A 19,293-nucleotide genomic window follows, 5' to 3' on the forward strand; every position below is an offset into this window, starting at 1 on the left:
TTATGGCGGACACTTCGGACAATTTTGACACATTTTTGGGACCATTGTCATTTTCACAGCAAAAAATGCATTTAAAATGCATTCTTTATTGTGAAAATGACAGTTGCAGTTTGGGAGTTAACCACAGGGGGGCGCTGAAGGAGTTAGGCTTCACCTAGTGTGTGTTTACAACAGTAGGGGGGTGTGGCTGTAGGTCTGGCGTCATCGATTGTGTCTTCCCTTTTAAGGGGATGACACGATCGATGCGCCACCACAGTGAAGCACGGGGAAGCCGCGTTTACATACGGCTCTCCCCGTTCTTCAGCTCCGGGGAGCGATCGCGAGGGGGCAGCTATAAACGAATAGCCGTGCCCTCGTCCGGATCGCTCCCCGCGGGTTTCCGACCGCCGCATGTACCGGGGGGGTCGCGATCGGACCCGCGGAAAGGCGGGGACGTACATGTACGCCCATATGCCTGTACGTGCCATTCTGTGGACGTACATGTACATGCGGCGGTCGGCAACCGGTTAACAAAGACATGTCTTATGCAAGCCATAGATTATGCGATTTTTGCAGAATCGCTGGATTGCCCCATCAACACTTGAAAGTAGTGTAAAAGTGTAGAGATCTTTAAAGCGGAGGTCCACACAAAAAAAAAAAAAAGGCTACAAAAAAATTAGAAAAAATAAATAAAAAAAAAGTTTTTTTTTCCCAATACTTACCAGAAATGGCAGGCATATGGGCGTACATGTACGTCCCCGCCTTTCCGCGGGTCCGATCGCAGTGTTTGTAGCTGCTGACTTTTAATTTACTTTTATTTTTTAACGCCGGACCTCCGCTCTAATATAAAAAATTCTGTATGTGGGCACTGCTAACTATACTGCCACACAAGAGCACTGTGCAGTCCAGGTGTATACTTACACATCCATAGATAGTAAATACGTTTAGCCATGGTCCGATGTTGGTCGGGAATATCCGTTTCAAAATCCTGGTAGAAACATGGCTTCAGAGGTATGAAACGAGGTAGAGGGGGGAAGTTGTTCTGTTTATCTGTGTGGAAAGAAAACATTATTTGAAGTAGAATAGTATACTTTTTTTCAACATCTGCAGTGCGTCGTGCAACCCCTGAGGCAGAGCTTTTTTTCTCAGAAAATAGGTGCAGGAACTCAACCACGACCCCGTTCAGATTTCAAAAACAGTAGAAGGGTCTTAAAGGGGCATTAAATACCAGAATTGCATTACATACAGTGCAGAGTTCAGGGGGGGTTACACACAGAGTGCAGAGCTGTCACTTGTAAAACACAGAAACCAGACTTCAGAAAGAGTTAGGCCGGCTTATCAGTAGATAAGCCGACCTAACTCAGAATATACGCCGACCTATGTTTAAGCGTATGGTCAAAGAGAGATACGCTTAAACATATCTAAGATTGCAATATTTCGGATGGCCACTAGGTGGCGCTTTCATTGCGGTTGGCGTAGAATATGTAAATGAGTCGATACGCTGATTCACGAACGTACGCCCGGCCGCCGCAGTAGACTTATGCCATTTCCGTAAGGCATTATCAGGCCTAAAGTTATTCCATCTATTAGGTGGAATAGCAATGTTAAAGTATGGCCACCGTTCCCGCCGCGAGATTCGAAATTTTTACGTTGTTTGCGTAAGTCGTCCGCGAATAGCGATTTACGTCGTTTACGTCCACATCGAAATCAATAGGCCCGTGCGGCGTACTTAGCCGCAATGCACACTGGGAAATGTAGGCGCCCGGCGCATGCGCAGTAACAAAAAAACGTCAAAATTTGAATTTGGCGCCCTTACGCCCGCCCGCCCGCTTTAGGCTACGCCGCCGTATATTAGCAGGCAAGTACATTGAGAATCATGTACTTGCCTAGCTAACTTACGGCGGCGTAGCCTAAACAGGCTAAACTACGCCGCCGCAAGTTTGCACCGATGTACCTGAATCTACCTAACAGTGTGTGCAGGGAGCAACTATCATGAAGCTAAGAAAAATGGAGCCTCAATTTACATGCCCTATCTGTAGGCCAAAACCCTGAAGACTGACCAAAAAACTACCATCCTAACTGATCCACCCTGTCCTGTGAGAGGCGAGAAAAAATATGCGGATTTGTAAAACCCGGGGCACGCTTATCGTTCCCCAGCTTTTATGCCAGGACAGGGGTCCCTTGTCTGAAACCCATGCTTGTCTGCAAAGCTAGTATCCCTGGCAACTGAGTTATTTCTAGAGGATACAGGGACAAGTAAAAAGAAAAAGGATGATATATGTGCTAAAAGAAACACTTCAATATTCCCAGCTATACCCGAGAAATCACTAAATATAGGAATCAGCAACATGTGAAAAGCAATTCTATCGAGGTTTGTACTGATTAGGCTGATAAATCCCAACATTGCAATGTGGAATAAGCAAACGTCAACTGAACTTGCACTATATATGTAAACACGGGGCCATTCATTGGAAAAGATTCCGTCACGTGTGACACTTGGTCAAACACTATGTACAAAGAGCTTCCCACGGTACACTGACACTTCGCTTTTCACACTGGAAAATCAGCAGTTTTAGTGCCTGAAATGCAAATATGGAAATTGCAGAAATCCGTAGTCCTCAGCGCTACTCAGTTTAAAGGGGTTGTAAAGGTAAACGTTTTTTCACCTTAATGCATTCTATGCATTAAGGTGAAAAAACATCTGCCGATGATAGGCCCGCCGAACCCCCCTTTTACTTACCTGACCCCTCGAAAGTCCCGCACGGTGAACGCGCAGGTTTCACGGCCGTCTTCCCGGCTCTGTCACTGGATGATTGAAAGCAGCGCACCCATTGGCTCGCGCTGCTGTCAATCACATCCAATGACGTGGCGCGCCGGGGGGCAGGACCGAGTCATACAGTCGGCGGCTATGGCCGCCGGCTGTATCACGGGAGTGCGCCCGCAAAGACTCAACACCATGCAAGCTCACTCGCATGAAGTTGTTGAGTCCTTGCGGGGGGGGGGAGCCGAGACAGGCACCGAGGGACCCCAGAAGACCAGGTTCGGGGGCCACTCTGTGCAAAACGAGCCGCACAGTGGAGGCAAGTATAACATGTTTGTTATTTAAAAATAAAATACAAATTTAGTGATCCTTTAAGGCAAAACTGAGACATAGGAGGTTATTTACAAAAGGCAAATCCACTTTGCACTACAAGTGCAAACTACAAGTGCAAAGTGCACTTGGAAGTGCAGTCGCTGTAGATCCGATGGGGACATGCAAGGAAAATAAAAACAAACGCATTTTAGCTTGCACATGATTGGATGATAAAATCAGCAGAACTTCCCCTCCTTTCAGATCTTCCCTTCAGATTTACAGCGACTGCACTTCCAAGTGCATTTTCAGTGCAATTTCAAGTGCACTTTGCACTTGTAGTGCAAAGTGGATTTGCCTTTCCTAAATAACCCCTATAAATACCAAATATTAGAATCCAATATCAACGTAATATGGACTGTGACTGGATGGTAATATGTTATCTTATATCGCTGAACTTCTCCATGTCAACTTGTTCTTTACTTTGGACGCAGATTCCCTTATGGTGAATATGTAGTACTGAAAACTCACCAGTCATGATCAGTGCAGGTAGGTGGGTATGACCCTTCTTCAAATCTTAAACCCTGAAAGACAGAAAGATACCAGCTGTGAGGTATAACATTCTCCGATATGTTAAGATTTGTCTGTATAAATGACGTATGGGGTAGAACTATGTACAGAATAAAACATGCAGATGGGTATATTCAGAAAGTCGGGGACCATTTGGCACTTCAGAGTACATGCTATACCACCCAATATGTCACAGTCTAGATCCTTTGATCCATAGTGCTGCTCAGTCACCCAACACACCTCTATCCGGGAGCACGCCCGCTTGGGTGCCGCAATGGAATACGGCTCTCCATGTGGGCACTCGAGAAGAGGAGGAGCCAGGAGCACTGCGGGGTGGGGACCCCAGAAAAGGAGGATCGGGGTCACTCTGTGCAAAAGCCCTTGCACATAGGAAGTAAATATAACATGTTCGTTATTTAACAAAAAAAAAAAAGTAAAGCTTTACAATTACTTTAAAGCGGAGGTCCGCCCAATTTATTTTTATTTTTTAACAGTCAGCAGCTACAAATACTGCAGCTGCTGACTTTTAAAATAAGGACGCTTACCTGTCCAGGGCGCCTGCGATGTCGGCACCCGAAGCCGATTTATCGTTTGGCTCTCGGGTGCTGCCGCCGCCATCTTCGTTGAGGGAATCAGGAAGTGAAACCTTGCAGCTTCACTTCCTGGTTCCCTACTGGTCCCTGCGGTCTTCTGGGACATGTGTGTCTCCCAGAATACAGCGGGGCTGGTACGAAGTAAGTGCCGTAGATACCTGCGGGTGGCTCTGTATCTATACCCGGAAGTGGGAGAAAATACATGTATTACAGGTATCTGCTCCCCCCTAAAAGGTGCCAAATGTGACACCGGAGGGGGGAAGGTTCCCAAAAAGCGGAAGTTCAATTTTTTGGTGAAACTCCGCTTTAATGAAACAAACAAAAAAAAAACTTGCAATCAGTAGTCAGCCATGCTGTTGCAAGTGCACCAATATGGCTATAACCACCCTAAAATGTATCTTTAGGAAAAACCTTTTTATTTCGTTTTGGATATAGTGGGGAGGGGTTAGGCCTTCCGTCGAGTTTTCATTGCGGTCTCTGCTCCCAGCGGGGAAATTTACCGCTCTAATTGTACTGGTAACCACTAAGAATGGAAGGAGCTTGAGACGGTGAAGGGGTTAAAGTAATTTTCTTCTTAGAAATAAAACTCCATCACCTGTATTTACAAAAGGGATTAATACTGGAAACAGGCAGTGGAAAAGACATAAAAACTTAAATGACAAAACAAATAATTACACAGGACTAACTGGCAAAGCACCACGAGACCTCCGCCCAAACGTTGCCGTCATTAAATGAAATATTGGAAGGCACGTCTACTTGAGATTAGAGTGAACCCCAGCCTGCCAGGAACTTTAATTGAAAGAAGCTTTGCTTTCATTACTGTGTTCTTCTCCTCAGGGGACACGTAGTACTTTTTGTCCCATCTTCCTATGTGAGGTCAGACAGGGTGGCTCTCCTCTCTCCGCGGTCTTCCTACAACGCAATTAGCAAGGAGACGGCCACTTTGGCTGGTGGCACTTTTCTCCGTCTCCAAGCACCTGACCGAGACGACCATCCCACAAGGAACGTAGGGAGAGAGGGGCTGAACTGTTCCATAAGAATAAGCAAGCCCTCGGAGAGAGAGAAAAGTGGCAGTTGTCAAAGCAGGCGTCTCCTTGCTAGCTGCGTTGTCAGACGTGGAGGGAGAAGGGGCGCCCCGTCTGACATTACACCTAGCCTTAGACAGCACATAGGAATACGGGACTAAAACACACTAAGGCCCCTTTCACACTGGGGCGGGAGGTGCGCTGACGGTATAGCGGCGCTATACCGTCGAAAATGCCGGAATTGCGGCGGTATTCGGGCCCCGCTAGCGTCCGAAAAAGGCTAAATACCGCCGGCAATGCGCCTCGGCATTGCCGGCAGTATTCCCGCTGTTTCCCATTGCTTTCAATTGGAAGGAGCGGTGGAGGAGCAGTAAACGCACAGCTCCTTCACCGCTCCAAAGATGCTGCTAGCAGGACTTTTGGAGCGGTCCTGCTAGCGCACTGCTCCAATGTGAAAGCCTCCAGGCTTTCACACAGACTGCAGGGCAGGAGTTTTTCAGGCGGTATTTAGGCTCTATTTTTAGCGCTGAAACGCCTGAAAAACTCCTCAGTGTGATAGGGGTCCAATACAGAGCTAAAGTCCACAATACTTACCTCTGCTTCAACAGTCTGATACCCATGAGGTTCCTACCGGCATCTTCTTCCTGGCTTCCTGTCTGCCATTCTTCAACATCTTTATTGGCTGGTGCGGGATGACGACATCACAGTGTACATTCTACAGAAGACTGAGCAGGTAGGTTTATTTATTTTATTGCAGAAGAGACAATGCAGGTCTCTTCTGCAATAACAAGTCTGCCTGCTCACAGATTTCTTTTCATTCTAAGCTTTAAATTCCCATAAAAATTCAAGCAAAACTTCTTTAAATGAATCCCTGTGTCCCGCATGTAGCTTCTAAGGCTGCATTCACACTACAACGCAGCGTATTTTACCGCGAATTGCCGCGACAAATTGCAGCGTTTTGTCCCGCGATTTGCCACGACAAAACACGGTAAAATACGCCGCGGTAACATACACAGGAGGGGTGATCAACATTGTCGGCTATGGCCGAACGCCGAAGCCGCCCGAAAAAAAGGTCCGGGACTTGTTTTGAGCTTCAGGCGTTTCGGCGTGGAGATGTGAACCATTTCCATAGCCGACAATGTAAAATCACCCCTCCAGCGTATCAGGGGCTGCTGCGGCTTCGCGCTTCAGGCGTATATACGCCTAGGTGTGAATGGGCACTTAGACCACCTCTGCGTTTATTATTTTTTGCGCTATAAACATAACAAAACAACAATTTTGAAAAAGGAAAAAATAAAAAAAAAACTATATATTTTTGTCCTTACTACTATAATGCAGCGTACACGATCATTTTTCGGCATGAAAAAAACGTTGTTTTTAAAAAATGTCATTTAAAACGATCGTGTGTGGGCTTCACATCATTTTTCAGGTTCTGAAAAACGCCCCAAAAAAATTCAAACATGCTGCATTTTTTAACGTCTTTTTAAACTATGTTGTTTTTCGGGTTGTAAAAAATGATCGTGTGTGGGCTAAAACGACTTTAAAAACCCACACATGCTCAGAAGCGAGTTATGAGATGGGAGCGCTCGTTCTGGTAAAACTACCATTCATAATGGAGTAAGCACATTCATCACGCTGTAACAGACAAAAAAGCACAAATCGTCTTTTACTAACAAGGAATCAGCTAAAGCAGCCCAAAAGTGAATAGAACTTCCATTTTATAGTGCCGTCGTACCTGTTGTACGTCACCGCGCTTTGCTAGAGCATTTTTTTTAAACGATGGTGTGTAGGCAACGTCGTTTTAATGATGAAGTTGGAAAACCTTTGTTTTTTCTACATGCTGAAAAATGATCGTGTGTATGCGGCATTAGGGCTCATGCACACTGCAGCTTAAAAAAAAAAAAAAAAAAAAAAAAGCTGCTTTTGCATTTTGCAGATTTGCACTACAGAACGTGTTCCATAAATGTTGCATGCAAAAGTGCAAAAAGCACTAAAAATGCATAGGTGTGAATCAGGCCTATGAGCTGCTTCTTTGAGATGCAGTGTGCATGAGACCTAACACATTCCCGCTTAGCAGGAACACAAGTAGCTGGATTCAGGTAGGGGCGCGCATCTTTGCGGCGGCGTAGCGTATTTACACTACGCCGCCGTAAGTCAGAGAGGCAAGTACTGTATTCACAAAGTACTTGCCTCCTAAGTTACGGCGGCGTAGCGTGAATAGGCCGGCGTAAGCGCGCCAAATTCAAATGAGGATGTGGGGGGCGTGTTTTATGCATATTAACCGTGACCCGACGTGATTGACGTTTTTTACGAACGGCGAATGCGCCGTCCGTGTACATATCCCAGTGTGCATTGCGGCAAAGTACGCCGCAAGGACATATTGGTTTCGACGTGGACGTAAATTACGTCCAGCCCTATTCACGGACGACTTACGCAAACGACGTAAAATTTTCAAATTTCAACGTGGGAACGACGGCCATACTTAACATTACTAGTCCAGCTATTTGATGGAATAACTTTACGCCTGAAAATGCCTTACGTAAACGGCGTATCTTTACTGCGACGGGCAAGCGTACGTTTGTGAATAGGCGTATCTAGTGATTTACATATTCTACGCCGAACTCAATGGAAGCGCCACCTATCGGCCAGCCTTATTATTGTACCCTAAGATACGACGGCGCAAGCGGTCGTACCTTAGATAGGTTTAAGTGTATCTCTGTTTGAGAATACACCTAAACTTAGGACGGCGCAGATTCCGAGTTAGGTCGGCGTATCTACTGATACGCCGGCCTAACTCTTACTGAATCTAGCTAAAGATCTCTCTCTTCCTCTCTGACGGTCTGCCTTGTTTACATAGGCAGACCACCATTCTGCCTCCCCGGGCGAACAATCAGCATGGCCCCAGCCGCCGCCGATTGACACCCGCTGTGTCCAATCACAGCAGAAGCAGATCGCGCACACCAGACCTGTCACAGTAAATGTGCGGTGGGCGGCCCAGAAGCAGTTAAAGGGTAACTCCTCTTCATGGGGGAAAAAAATAAAAATAATATAGTGTATATAATTGCGACACAAGTCTTAGACCCCATTCACACCTAGGCGTTTTTACGCCTGTAGCGCTACGCCGCTGCCGCCAGAGGGCTGAAAACAGATGTCCCTCTATGGAGATGGTTCACATCTCCACGCCGAACGCCGGACGCCTGTCGCCTGCCGCGTGAAAAAAGGTCCCGGACCTTTTTTTCAGGCGTCTTCGAGCGTTCGGCTAGGAGATGGCAATCATCTCCATAGAGGGGGTCATCTTGGGGCACATCTAGGCGGACAATACCGGCGTTTTGTCGCCGCAAATCGCGGTACAAAACGCCGCTATTTTTACCGCGATTTGCGGCGACAAAACATCGCGATTTCGTCCGCCTAGATGTGAATGCAGCTTTATTGTAAGGAAATGTTATTGAAAATTGTATTCAATCAGCAGCTCTGTAATTTTCTGTAAAATACAATATGGCTACCCGGAAGCGTTCTGTACATAGAATGTGTGCAGAACTCCCACAGAAACATCATTTCCTGCTTGTGTGATTGGCTCACTGATTACCAGAAGCCTACACTAAGATTTTTGGCATCCCCTGCAACAAAAATGTCATTTTTGGCAAGATACTCCCAATAGGAAATCACATCTAAAAAGGATGCAGACCCTGCAATTTTCCTCATTAGAGCCCTGCAGCAGCTGATTGAGAATTATGAAACCACTCCCATTAGACTCACTGAGCACAGGGGCACAGAGGAACAAACAGGGAATTCTATTACTTTCAAATAGGAAATCACAGCTAAATGGTTGCAGGCCCAGCAGCTATCCTCTTTAGAGCCCTGCAGCCGATTAATAATTATAAAACCACCCCCATTAGATTTATTTTACCACACAGACAAACACACAGGGATTTCTTCAGAACAACAAGAAGGTAGGATTCTGCAACAAAATGTGTTAAAATCCCTGCAATGTACATAGATCACCCAGAGTTTTCCCAAAACAAAAGTGGAGCTACGCTTTAACTGTTTTCCACCCCCTGAAAATGTCCCTTTAAAGTGGAGTTTCCATCCCCAAAATGTTTTTTCATTATTGTGCTCATTAGACCTAAAAAATAAAAAAATATACATTTTTTTCCCATGTGGAAATGCCTGTTGCTATGCGGTCCCACAAAATCTGCCTTTGGAATCACCTAGGATTCTGACATCATCTCCCTCTAATGCTCCTGGGAAATGTGTGTCATCATTTCCCAGGATGCAGTGCGCTATCCAATCACTCCCCATCCAAGACTTCTAGGAAGTAAGTGCTTGTGGGCTTCACAATGCCCACAAGCAAAATGACAACGGTGTGGACATAGTTTTATAAACTATCTTTTTTGAATAACTATGCGGATCGGTGGCAGATTGTAAAATAGTAAGTGACCGGATTTATATTATAAAAACGCAGGATGAAAGGACATACATTTAAAAAATGCTAATTGTGGTTGGAACCCCGCTTTAAGTACTACCCCATCCTGGCAGAGATTTTATTGAAGCCAGGGCACAGGTTTTAATAACACATACTTGCTGCTTAATAGTTAACTATGATCGTTATAAGAGCTACAAAAACAGGTATTTCAAGAGCCGATGATTGCAAACACAAAACAAATCTCATATCATGGCATGTTATCATTTCTATGTAATACTATCTTCAAACCCAAATCAGCAATGGCACCGCCCATATTTCTGTCTAAGGCAGGCAGGACTGGCACAGACCTAAAAGAATTACAGGCATCTCATGTGAAAACTTGGCCGATTGGCACCTTACATATTGCTATTCGGACAGGTTCCCATAAAGATCACCGAGTTTCAGTGGAAGCCATGCTTTGTCTATACATGCCCACATCCCTTTAGATAAGCTATTCACTGGACAATTAACCACTTGCTTACTGGGCATTTAATCCCCCTTCCTGCCCAGGCCAATTTTCAGCTTTCAGCACTGTCACGCTTTGAATGACAATTGCGTGGTCGTGCGACGTGGCTTCCAAACAAAATTGACGTCCTTTTTTTCCCACAAATAGAGCTTTCTTTTGGTGGTATTTGATCACCTCTGCGGTTTTAATTTTTTGCGCTATAAACAAAAATAGAGCCACAAATTTAAAAAAAAAACAATATTTTTTACTTTTTGCTGTAATAAATATCCCCAAAAAAAAAATATATAAAAAAAATGTTTTCCATCATTTTAGGCCGATATGTATTCTACATATTTTTGGTAAAAAAAATAATAATAATAATAAAAAAAAAAAAAAAATAAGCGCTTATTGATTGGTTTGCGCAAAAGTTATAGCTTCTACAAAATAGGGGATAGATTTATGATTTTTTTTTTTTTTACTAGTGATGGCGGCGATCTGCGATTTTTGTCAGGACTGCGATATTGTGGCGGACACATCGGACACTTTTAGGACCATTCACATTTATACAGCTATAAATATGCACGGATTACTGTATAAATGTGACTGGCAGGGAAGGGGTTAACCTGTAGGGGGTGATCAAGGGGTTAATGTGTTCCCTGGGAGTGATTCTTACTGTGGGGGGGAGGGGACTGACTGGGGGAGGTGACCCATGGTGTGTCACTATGTACAAGGGACACACCATCGGTCTCCTCTCCCTGACAGGACGTGGATCTCTGTTTACACACGGAGATTCACATCCCTGGCTCTGTGACTGCCGATCGCGGGTACCTGGCGCACATTGCGGCCGCCAGGGACGCGCACCCGCGTGACACGGCGGGCACAGCTCTTCCACAATGTGCGCCCGCGGGTTCATTGAATGAGTATTGAATGAATGAATGAATGAATGAATGAAAAACTTATAAAGCGCGGCACATGCGAACTGAATCGCTTCTGGGCGCTAGTTGGTCGTGTCTCATGACATCAAAAGAGCAGAGTTTTAATCTGTCTTCTGAAAGTCAGGTGGTTTTCCTCCAACCGAATGCTGGTTGGTAAAGCGTTCCATAGTCTCGGACCTTGAAAAGCAAACCTTCTTTCTCCTTTGGACTTGTATTTGGTTTTTGGTACCCTGACCAGACAGTATTGTAAATGTAAATACATGCTACATAACTAACCTCCATTTCATGCTGAAAAAACGTAATTATTATTGTATCTTAAATAGTAAACTATCTTTAGATAGAATTTTACTTCAAAAGCAGTTTATTTAAAAAAATTTATAAAAAAAAAAAAAAAAATCAGATTTAAATAATAAAAAATACAGATTTTATTATTTTTGAAATAGTCCATTTTTATTCACCCCGATTAAATACCACCTAAAAAAAAAGGTCTATTTGTGGGAATAAAATGATAAAGTACAGTGTAGCATGACAACGCAATTGTGATTCAAAGTGTGACAGCACTGAAAGCGGGAAAACTGGCCTGGGCAGGAAGGGGGTGAAAGTGCCCAGAATGTATTTTTTTTTTTTAAAGAAACATTTCCTTTAAATAGAAATAAAAGGTTTTACTATTTATTTTTTATTATGTTTTGACTGGATAAGACATGGAAACCACATAAACAAGTCTTTTGATTATAGCACATTGTTAAACTATAACTTTCCATTAAAAGATCAATTAAAAAAGCACTCCAGCTGTCATGCGGAACACAAACAAACACAATGAAAATGACATTCAACCGCATTTCTGGGGAATTTTCTGGTTTAGAACCGTTACAAAAATGTACAAAATCACAAGAAAAGCTCCATTTAATTCTTCTATGGAAGCATAAAACTAGCATCACATATGTGAATATTTGTGGGGATTTTACTGCTTTAATTGTAGGAAAAATTCCACCACAACTGTCTAAGGCCTCGTACACACGATAGGTTAACCAGAGGACAACGGTCTGAGGGACCGTTGTCATAGGTTAACTGATGAAGCTGACTGATGGTCCGTCGCGCCTACACACCATCAGTTAAAAAAACGATTGTGTCAGAACGCGGTGACGTAAAACACAACAACGTGCTAAAAAACGAAGTTCAATGCTTCCAAGCATGCGTCGACTTGATTCTGAGCATGCATGGATTTTTAACCGATGGACGTGCCTACTAACGATCGGTTTAGACCTATCGGTTGGGAATCCATCGGTTAATTTTAAAGCAAGTTGTCTTTTTTTTAACCTATGGGGCCCACACACGATCGGTTTGGACCGATGAAAGTGGTCCATCAGACCGTTGTCCTCTGGTTAACCTATCGTGTGTACGAAGCCTTAGGGCTCAGAATATCGCTGTGTACGTTCTCGCAGCTGCCAACGTATATAACCTACAAATATTAAAAAGACGTTACTTTATTTATTTTTTATTTTTTAAGGGATACTTATACTGCTGGAGGATAAATGTATTAAAAAGGAAAAAGCCTAGAGTTGGGATTTCACAAAATTTGAAAGAGAAACTTTTGCTGGGAATGAGAAAATTTAAAGTCCTTGAGCTCACGCTGCCCTGAAATTGGAGGCCCCATGATGGCACTGAGAGTGATGGACACACAGGGGAGGCAGGCTGGCAGTGGTATGCCGTGCTGTGCAGAATGATACCTATTATTTCACAGCCAGCAGGAAGGGGCAGGGCCGGAGTGCCAGTGATGCTCTTACCCCGCCCCATGCAGCTTGAATGCTCGGGACTCGAAGGAAGGGATGTAGAGAGGCCACAGTGTAGGGGGTATCAGGGATGTAGTAGGGTCACAATTCAAGGGGTATCTTATGTTATATGGTTACAGTGCTGGAGGGAATGTCTAGGGTGTAGAGGAGTCTGAGTGCTGGGGGGATATCTGGGGTGTAGAGGAGTCCGAGTGCTGGGGGGATATCTGGGGTGTAGAGGGGTCCGAGTGCTGGGGGGATATCTGGGATGTAGAGGGGTCCGAGTGCTGGGGGGATATCTGGGGTGTAGAGGGGTCCGAGTGCTGGGGGATATCTGGGGTGTAGAGGGGTCCGAGTGCTGGGGGGATATCTGGGATGTAGAGGGGTCCGAGTGATGGGGGGATATCTGGGATGTAGAGGGGTCAGAGTGATGGGGGGATATCTGGGATGTAGAGGGGTCAGAGTGATGGGGGGATATCTGGGATGTAGAGGGGTCAGAGTGCTGGGGGGATATCTGGGATGTAGAGGGGTCCGAGTGCTGGGGGGATATTTGGGGTGTAGAGGGGCCACAGTGCTGGGGAGGCATCAATCTAGCAGATATATTACATGCACAGGACAGCTTTGTTACTTTATGTATGTAGTATTTCCCCTCTGTTTCTTTGCTATACAGAATGATTGTTTATGTAGTTAATGCAGAGCTCCACCCAAAAGGGGAAGCTCTGCTTGTCTGCCCCCTACCTACTTGATGTCTGTTTACCTGCACTGTCTCCATTGTAGGGGCCCCAGAGCATTACTTTGCCCAGGGGCCCCATGATGCTATTAAGACGACCCTGGATGTTGTGCTTCGTGTTTGTACAGTGCTAAGCACCGTTTACCATTTTTTTTTTTTTTTAAACTTTATTGGCATAATACAATGTGCCATTTCATTCATTTCTATAAAAAGCTCAGTCAGGGTGGATAGAAATTCAAGGTGTGACAGAGAGCAGCGGAACAACGCAGACATGTTACAGATTTCCACACTTTTGTTCCATCGGGGCATATGGAAAACAAATGTGTTCTGTGCGCCCTTGTGGAGACTGGCATTTTTCTAGCACAGACAATCACTGATCTCCACACGTGTGAATGGGCCCCAAGTCCGGGTTCACACTAATGCGGTGCAGGACACCGCCTGTAATTCACACAGGAATCGCAGCACATTCCTGTGCGAATTACATGCGGTGTCTCCGAGGTGCAATTTGAGCTATGGATTTGTATGGCTGAAATCGCACTGCGGTCACACCAAACTTGTGCAGGACCTTTTTTTCAGATCACATGGGTGTTCACACCCTCGACATCCGATTCTGCAAATCGCACTGCGTTTTACAAAGAGACTTGGGGGTATCGTTACCTTAACCACTTCAAAACTGGGCACTTTCACCCCCTTCCTTCCCAAACCAATTTTCAGCGCTCTCCCACTTTGAATGACAATTGCGCGCTCATGCTACATTGTACCCAAAATAAATTGTTATCATTTTGTTCACACAAATAAAGCTTTTTTTTTTAGCTCCGTGTGAGGAGAGCCGATTGCCTAGCAACCGGCTCTCTATTTAAATCACATGATGGCTGTGATTGGACACAGCCATCATGTGATCAAGAGGGCCAATCACAGAGCCCTCCTGCCGATCCAAAATGCACCGTGTCCGGGTGACACAAGCGCATTGGGATCTCGCAGCTGGTGGGCACGCGGCCACATGATCCCGCTCCTTCTGAGGGACGTTCAAGAACATCCACTCTAGAGGAAGCGCCCACCTGGCCGTATATGTGCAGTGGCCGGGTGGGAAGTAGTTAAAGTGGTTGTAAACTCTGTTACACCACTAAGGCCGCGTACACACGGTCGGTCATAACCGATGAAAATGGACTGAAGGACCGTTTCATCGGTCCAAACCGATGGTGTGTGGGCCCCATCGGTCAGTTATCCTTCGGTCAAAAATTTTAGAACTTGCTTTAAAATTGAACCGATGGACGCCTAACCGATAGGTCAAAACCGACGGTTAGTATGCAAAAGCATTGGTTAAAAACCCACGCATGCTCAGAATCAAGTCGACGCATGCTTGGAAGCATTGAACTTCGTTTTTCTCAGCACGTCGTCGTGTTTTACGTCACCGCGTTGGACTCGATCGTTTTTTTAACTGATGGTGTGTATGCACATTAGACCATCAGTCAGCTTCATCGGTTAACCAATGAGAGCGGTCCTTCGGACTGTTCTCATCGGATGGACTGATCGTGTGTAAGCGGCCTTACACCTACAGGTAAGTCTATAATAAGGCTTACCTGTATGTACTGTAAATATCTCCTAAACCTGCATGGTTTAGGAGATATTTATCATATACGCTCGCCCCAACGTCATTGGCGCATGTGCTGTGAAGAAAGGGCCCTCCGTGCCGTTTCTTTACTAGCAAGTGCCATGACCGACGGCTCCCATGTGCATGCGTGGGAGTGACATCACACGACTCCGGCCAGCCACAGAGCCAGAGAACGCGGCCCGGAAAGAAAAGGGGTGAAGATGGATGCATCCACAAGCGGGGACAGCGTGGGCTTCATCAGCAGGTAAGTGCCACATAATGGGCTAGCTTGCGATGCATACTAGCCCATTATGCTTTTACTTTGCAGGGGGAAAAAGAGCAAGTAAAACCCATCAGGGTTTACTCCCTCTTTAAAGGGGTTTTCCACCTTTTTTTTAAGTTTATTAAAAGTCAGCAGCTACAAAAAGTGTAGCTGCTGGCTTTTAATAAACTGACACTTACCTGCTCCACGGCTCCAGCGACGCGCCGGCCGGGTCTCCGCTCCTCGCCGGTGTCTTCTTAGTGTGGGCACCCGGCAGTGACAGCTTTCAGCTTCACGGCCGGGCACCCACTGCACATGCGCGAGCGGTAGTGTGCATGCGCGAGCGGCACGGCACCGTCCGATTGGACAGGCGCTCGCCTACAGGGAGGGGCTGTGAAAAGGCGATTAAGCTAATCGCCTTTCCAGCCCCTCGGCGGAAGGAGGAAGTGGGACAGGAAGTCCCTTTCTCCTGAAGCCCCCACTCCCCCCCCAAAAAAATTACATGCCAAATGTGGCATGTAAGGGGGCGAGGAGTGGGTTAAGAGGAAGTTCCATTTTTAGGTGGAACTCCTCTTTAACATACATGCCACAATTGGTTTGCATGCACGGGTTGCGATTATGCGGTGTGGAATGCGCAGCGAATTTGCACCACATCTAGTGTGAACCCAGGCTTACTGGTTAGTTTCAGACTGACTGCAAGCTGGTGCTCTATGCACCATTTATCTGCTCCACAGAGAAGAGAATCTACAGAACTACAAAAATACAACCATGGAAATATGGAACAGCAAGCACGGAATACGGAGGTGACATTGGCTCTATGTAACGGAGAACATGGCGTTTACATTCCTATAAATATCCAGTCTGCATTCCTCACATAAGACAACACACCTCACCTTTTCAAAGACATAAACAATGACTGATATCATCTGAACCTGGTGGGTAGGCAAGTAAGGGCTGGCTGTCTTCTCTACTTCCCTTAAAGAGGAAATACACTGGTGCAGCTGGTCTATGTATATACCATATCTGGGCGATGCCTCGGCTGTGGGTGCCAATACATTACCAGCAACTCCAAACGCATAATGTAAGTGCAGAGTGTTTGCAGGCACCAGATAACACGGTACAACACCACCATATGATTTGGTGTGGTGCATGCACCAGTTTTTGTGCGATCCGGTGCGATTTCAGTGCATTCAAATAAATGGGCAGAAAAATAGCACTGATGGGGAACATGTAAAAATCGCGCAGGAAAGCAGAGCGCGTTCCTGTGCAATTCTGGTGTGAACCGACCCAGAAGAAGAACTTAGGCTGGATACACACAGGCTAAAAATCGGTGGCCCAGATTCAGGTAGGGGCACGCACTGGTACGGCGGCGCAGCGTACCGTTTTTACGATACGCCTCCGTAAATTACTGGAGCTACGCTTCATTCACAAAGCATTTGCTCCGTAATTTGCGGCAGCGTTTCGTAAAAGGGGCTGGTGTAAGCGCGCGTAATTTAAATGATCCCGTAGGGGGCGTGGATCATTTAAATTAGGCGCGTTGTGTGTGGACAGATGACAGGCGGTGGTGTGTGGACAGATGACAGGCGGTGGTGTGTGGACAGGTGACAGGCGGTGGTGCGTGGACAGGTGACAGGCGGTGGTGCGTGGACAGGTGACAGGCGGTGGTGCGTGGACAGGTGACAGGCGGTGGTGCGTGGACAGGTGACAGGCGGTGGTGCGTGCGCAGGTGACAGGCGGGGGTGCGTGCGCAGGTGACAGGCGGGGGGGTGCGCAGATGACAGGCGGGGGGGTGCGCAGATGACAGGCGGGGGTGTGTGCGCAGATGACAGGCGGGGGGGTGCGCAGATGACAGGCGGGGGTGCGTGCGCAGATGACAGGCGGGGGTGCGTGCGCAGATGACAGGCGGGGGTGCGTGCGCAGATGACAGGCGGGGGTGCGTGCGCAGATGACAGGCGGGGGTGCGTGCTCAGATGACAGGCGGGGGTGCGTGCACAGATGACAGGCGGGGGTGCGTGCACAGATGACAGGCGGGGGTGCGTGCACAGATGACAGGCGGGGGTGCGTGCACAGATGACAGGCGGGGGTGCGTGCACAGATGACAGGCGGGGGTGCGTGCACAGATGACAGGCGGGGGGGTGCACAGATGACAGGCGGGGGGGGGGGGGGGCACAGATGATCAAGGTGTGTGGATGGGGTGTACATATGACTGTTGGGTGTACAGATGGGGTGTATCAGTATGGATTGGGTGGGCAGATGGGGTGTATGGATTGGGTGGGAGTATGGATTGGGTGGGAGTATGGATTGGGTGGGCAGATGGAGTGTATGGGGTGATAACACACAGAATGAGATCTCCTCTGACAGACAAGACCCTCAATGTCAACAAATGTCATTCGGCCCCTGAGCCATCCTGAGCGATCTCCTTCCACACTGACCGATGCAGCACGACACTGTCACACACGGCTGATCTCATCACTATGGAGGATAAGCCGGGAGCACAGGTGATCGGAGGACAGTGACCGATGCCGGACTGATGACCCGCGGACACCCCATCCATCCTCCCCATACGGAGATCCCCATCCCCCACCCCCGCACACAGATCCCCCTCCATACCACAGACGTTCTCCTCCAGCCCCGGGCACACACCGCTCTCCAGCCGCTTTACCTCTCCCGAATCTGCTGCCCACGTCCCAGTCTCGCGAGATCTCTAGTGTGGTGTGTACGGTACACAGGCTCCCCCCTGCGTCATTGGTCCTCTGCCTGTTACTGAGCATGCGCGACCTGCCCACCACTTCTATTGATAACCATGCTAACAAACCATATTAAAGTGACACTAAATTATATACTTATTGCCCAAAAATAAAACCACTGTACTATATTCTATATTTCATAAAATCATTTCTTGCTGTGTATTTCTCCTCTTAGAGCTCCTGCACCTCTTTTTTTACATCTCATTTCCATTTGTTAGGAAGGAGCAGTGCAGGATGAAGCTCCTTATTCGGCCACCTTCTTATTCAGGTTGGATCTTTATTCACAAAAGTGATTATTTACTAAACAATCATCTGCAACGTTTATAATAAACTTGTGAACTTTAACCACTTGCTTACTGGGCACATATACCACCTTCCTGCCCAGGCGAAATTTCAGCTTCCGGCACTGCGTCGCTTTAACTGACAATTGCACGGTCGTGCGACGTGGCTCCCAAACCAAATTGATGTCCTTTTTTTCCCCACAAATAGAGCTTTCTTTTGGTGGTATTTGATCACCTCTGCGGTTTTTATTTTTTGCGCTATAAACAAAAAAAAACGAAAATTAAAAAAAAAAAAACACAATATTTTTTACTTTTTGCTATAATAAATATCCCAAATTTTTTTTCTCAGTATAGGCCAATACGTATTCTTCTACATATTTTTGGTAAAAAAAAAAAAAAAAAATCGCAATAAGCGACTTGTTTGTGCAAAAGTTATAGCGCTTACAAAATAGGGGACAGAATTATGATTTCTTTTTTATTTATTTTTTACTAGTAATGGCGGCGATCTGCGATTTTTATTGGGACTGCGACATTATGGCAGACACACCAGACACTTTTGACACATTTTTGGGATCATTCACATTTATACAACGATCAGTGCTATAAATATGCACTGATTACTGTGTAAATGTGACTGGCAGGGAAGGGGTTAACACTAGGGGGCGAGGAAGGGGATAAAGTGGAAGTAAACCCTCCTATTGTTTTCAGCCAAGGAAGCTGCCATCTTGGCCTCTGTTTAATCTGCAACTGCCACAATGCTGCACATGTGATCAGTTATGAAACCAGCCATTGGATGGTTTGACAGTTTGGTTGAGAGCACAAGCAAATGTGACA

General features: G+C 46.3%; 1 protein-coding gene across 2 annotated transcripts in view; it reads right to left on the reverse strand.

Moving 5' to 3' along the window:
• The window catches only part of SCAMP5 (secretory carrier membrane protein 5), a 41,019-nt gene extending 22,861 nt beyond the window's left edge, over positions 1-18,158 (reverse strand). Inside the window, exons 1-3 of one of the 2 annotated variants that reach the window (XM_040342891.1) lie at positions 18,094-18,158; positions 3,581-3,633; positions 901-1,029 (exon numbers count right to left, since the gene is read on the reverse strand). In XM_040342891.1, the coding sequence (XP_040198825.1) occupies positions 901-1,029; positions 3,581-3,587 (136 nt within the window). In that variant the 5' untranslated portion in view covers positions 3,588-3,633; positions 18,094-18,158. Of the gene's footprint in view, positions 1-900; positions 1,030-3,580; positions 3,634-18,041 lie in introns of both variants that reach the window. The other variant, XM_040342890.1, reaches the window with a different exon arrangement.
• Positions 18,159-19,293: the final 1,135 nt, after the last annotated feature.

This window comes from Rana temporaria, chromosome 3 (genome assembly GCF_905171775.1).
Source record: "Rana temporaria chromosome 3, aRanTem1.1, whole genome shotgun sequence".
Classification (NCBI taxonomy): Eukaryota; Metazoa; Chordata; class Amphibia; order Anura; family Ranidae; genus Rana; species Rana temporaria.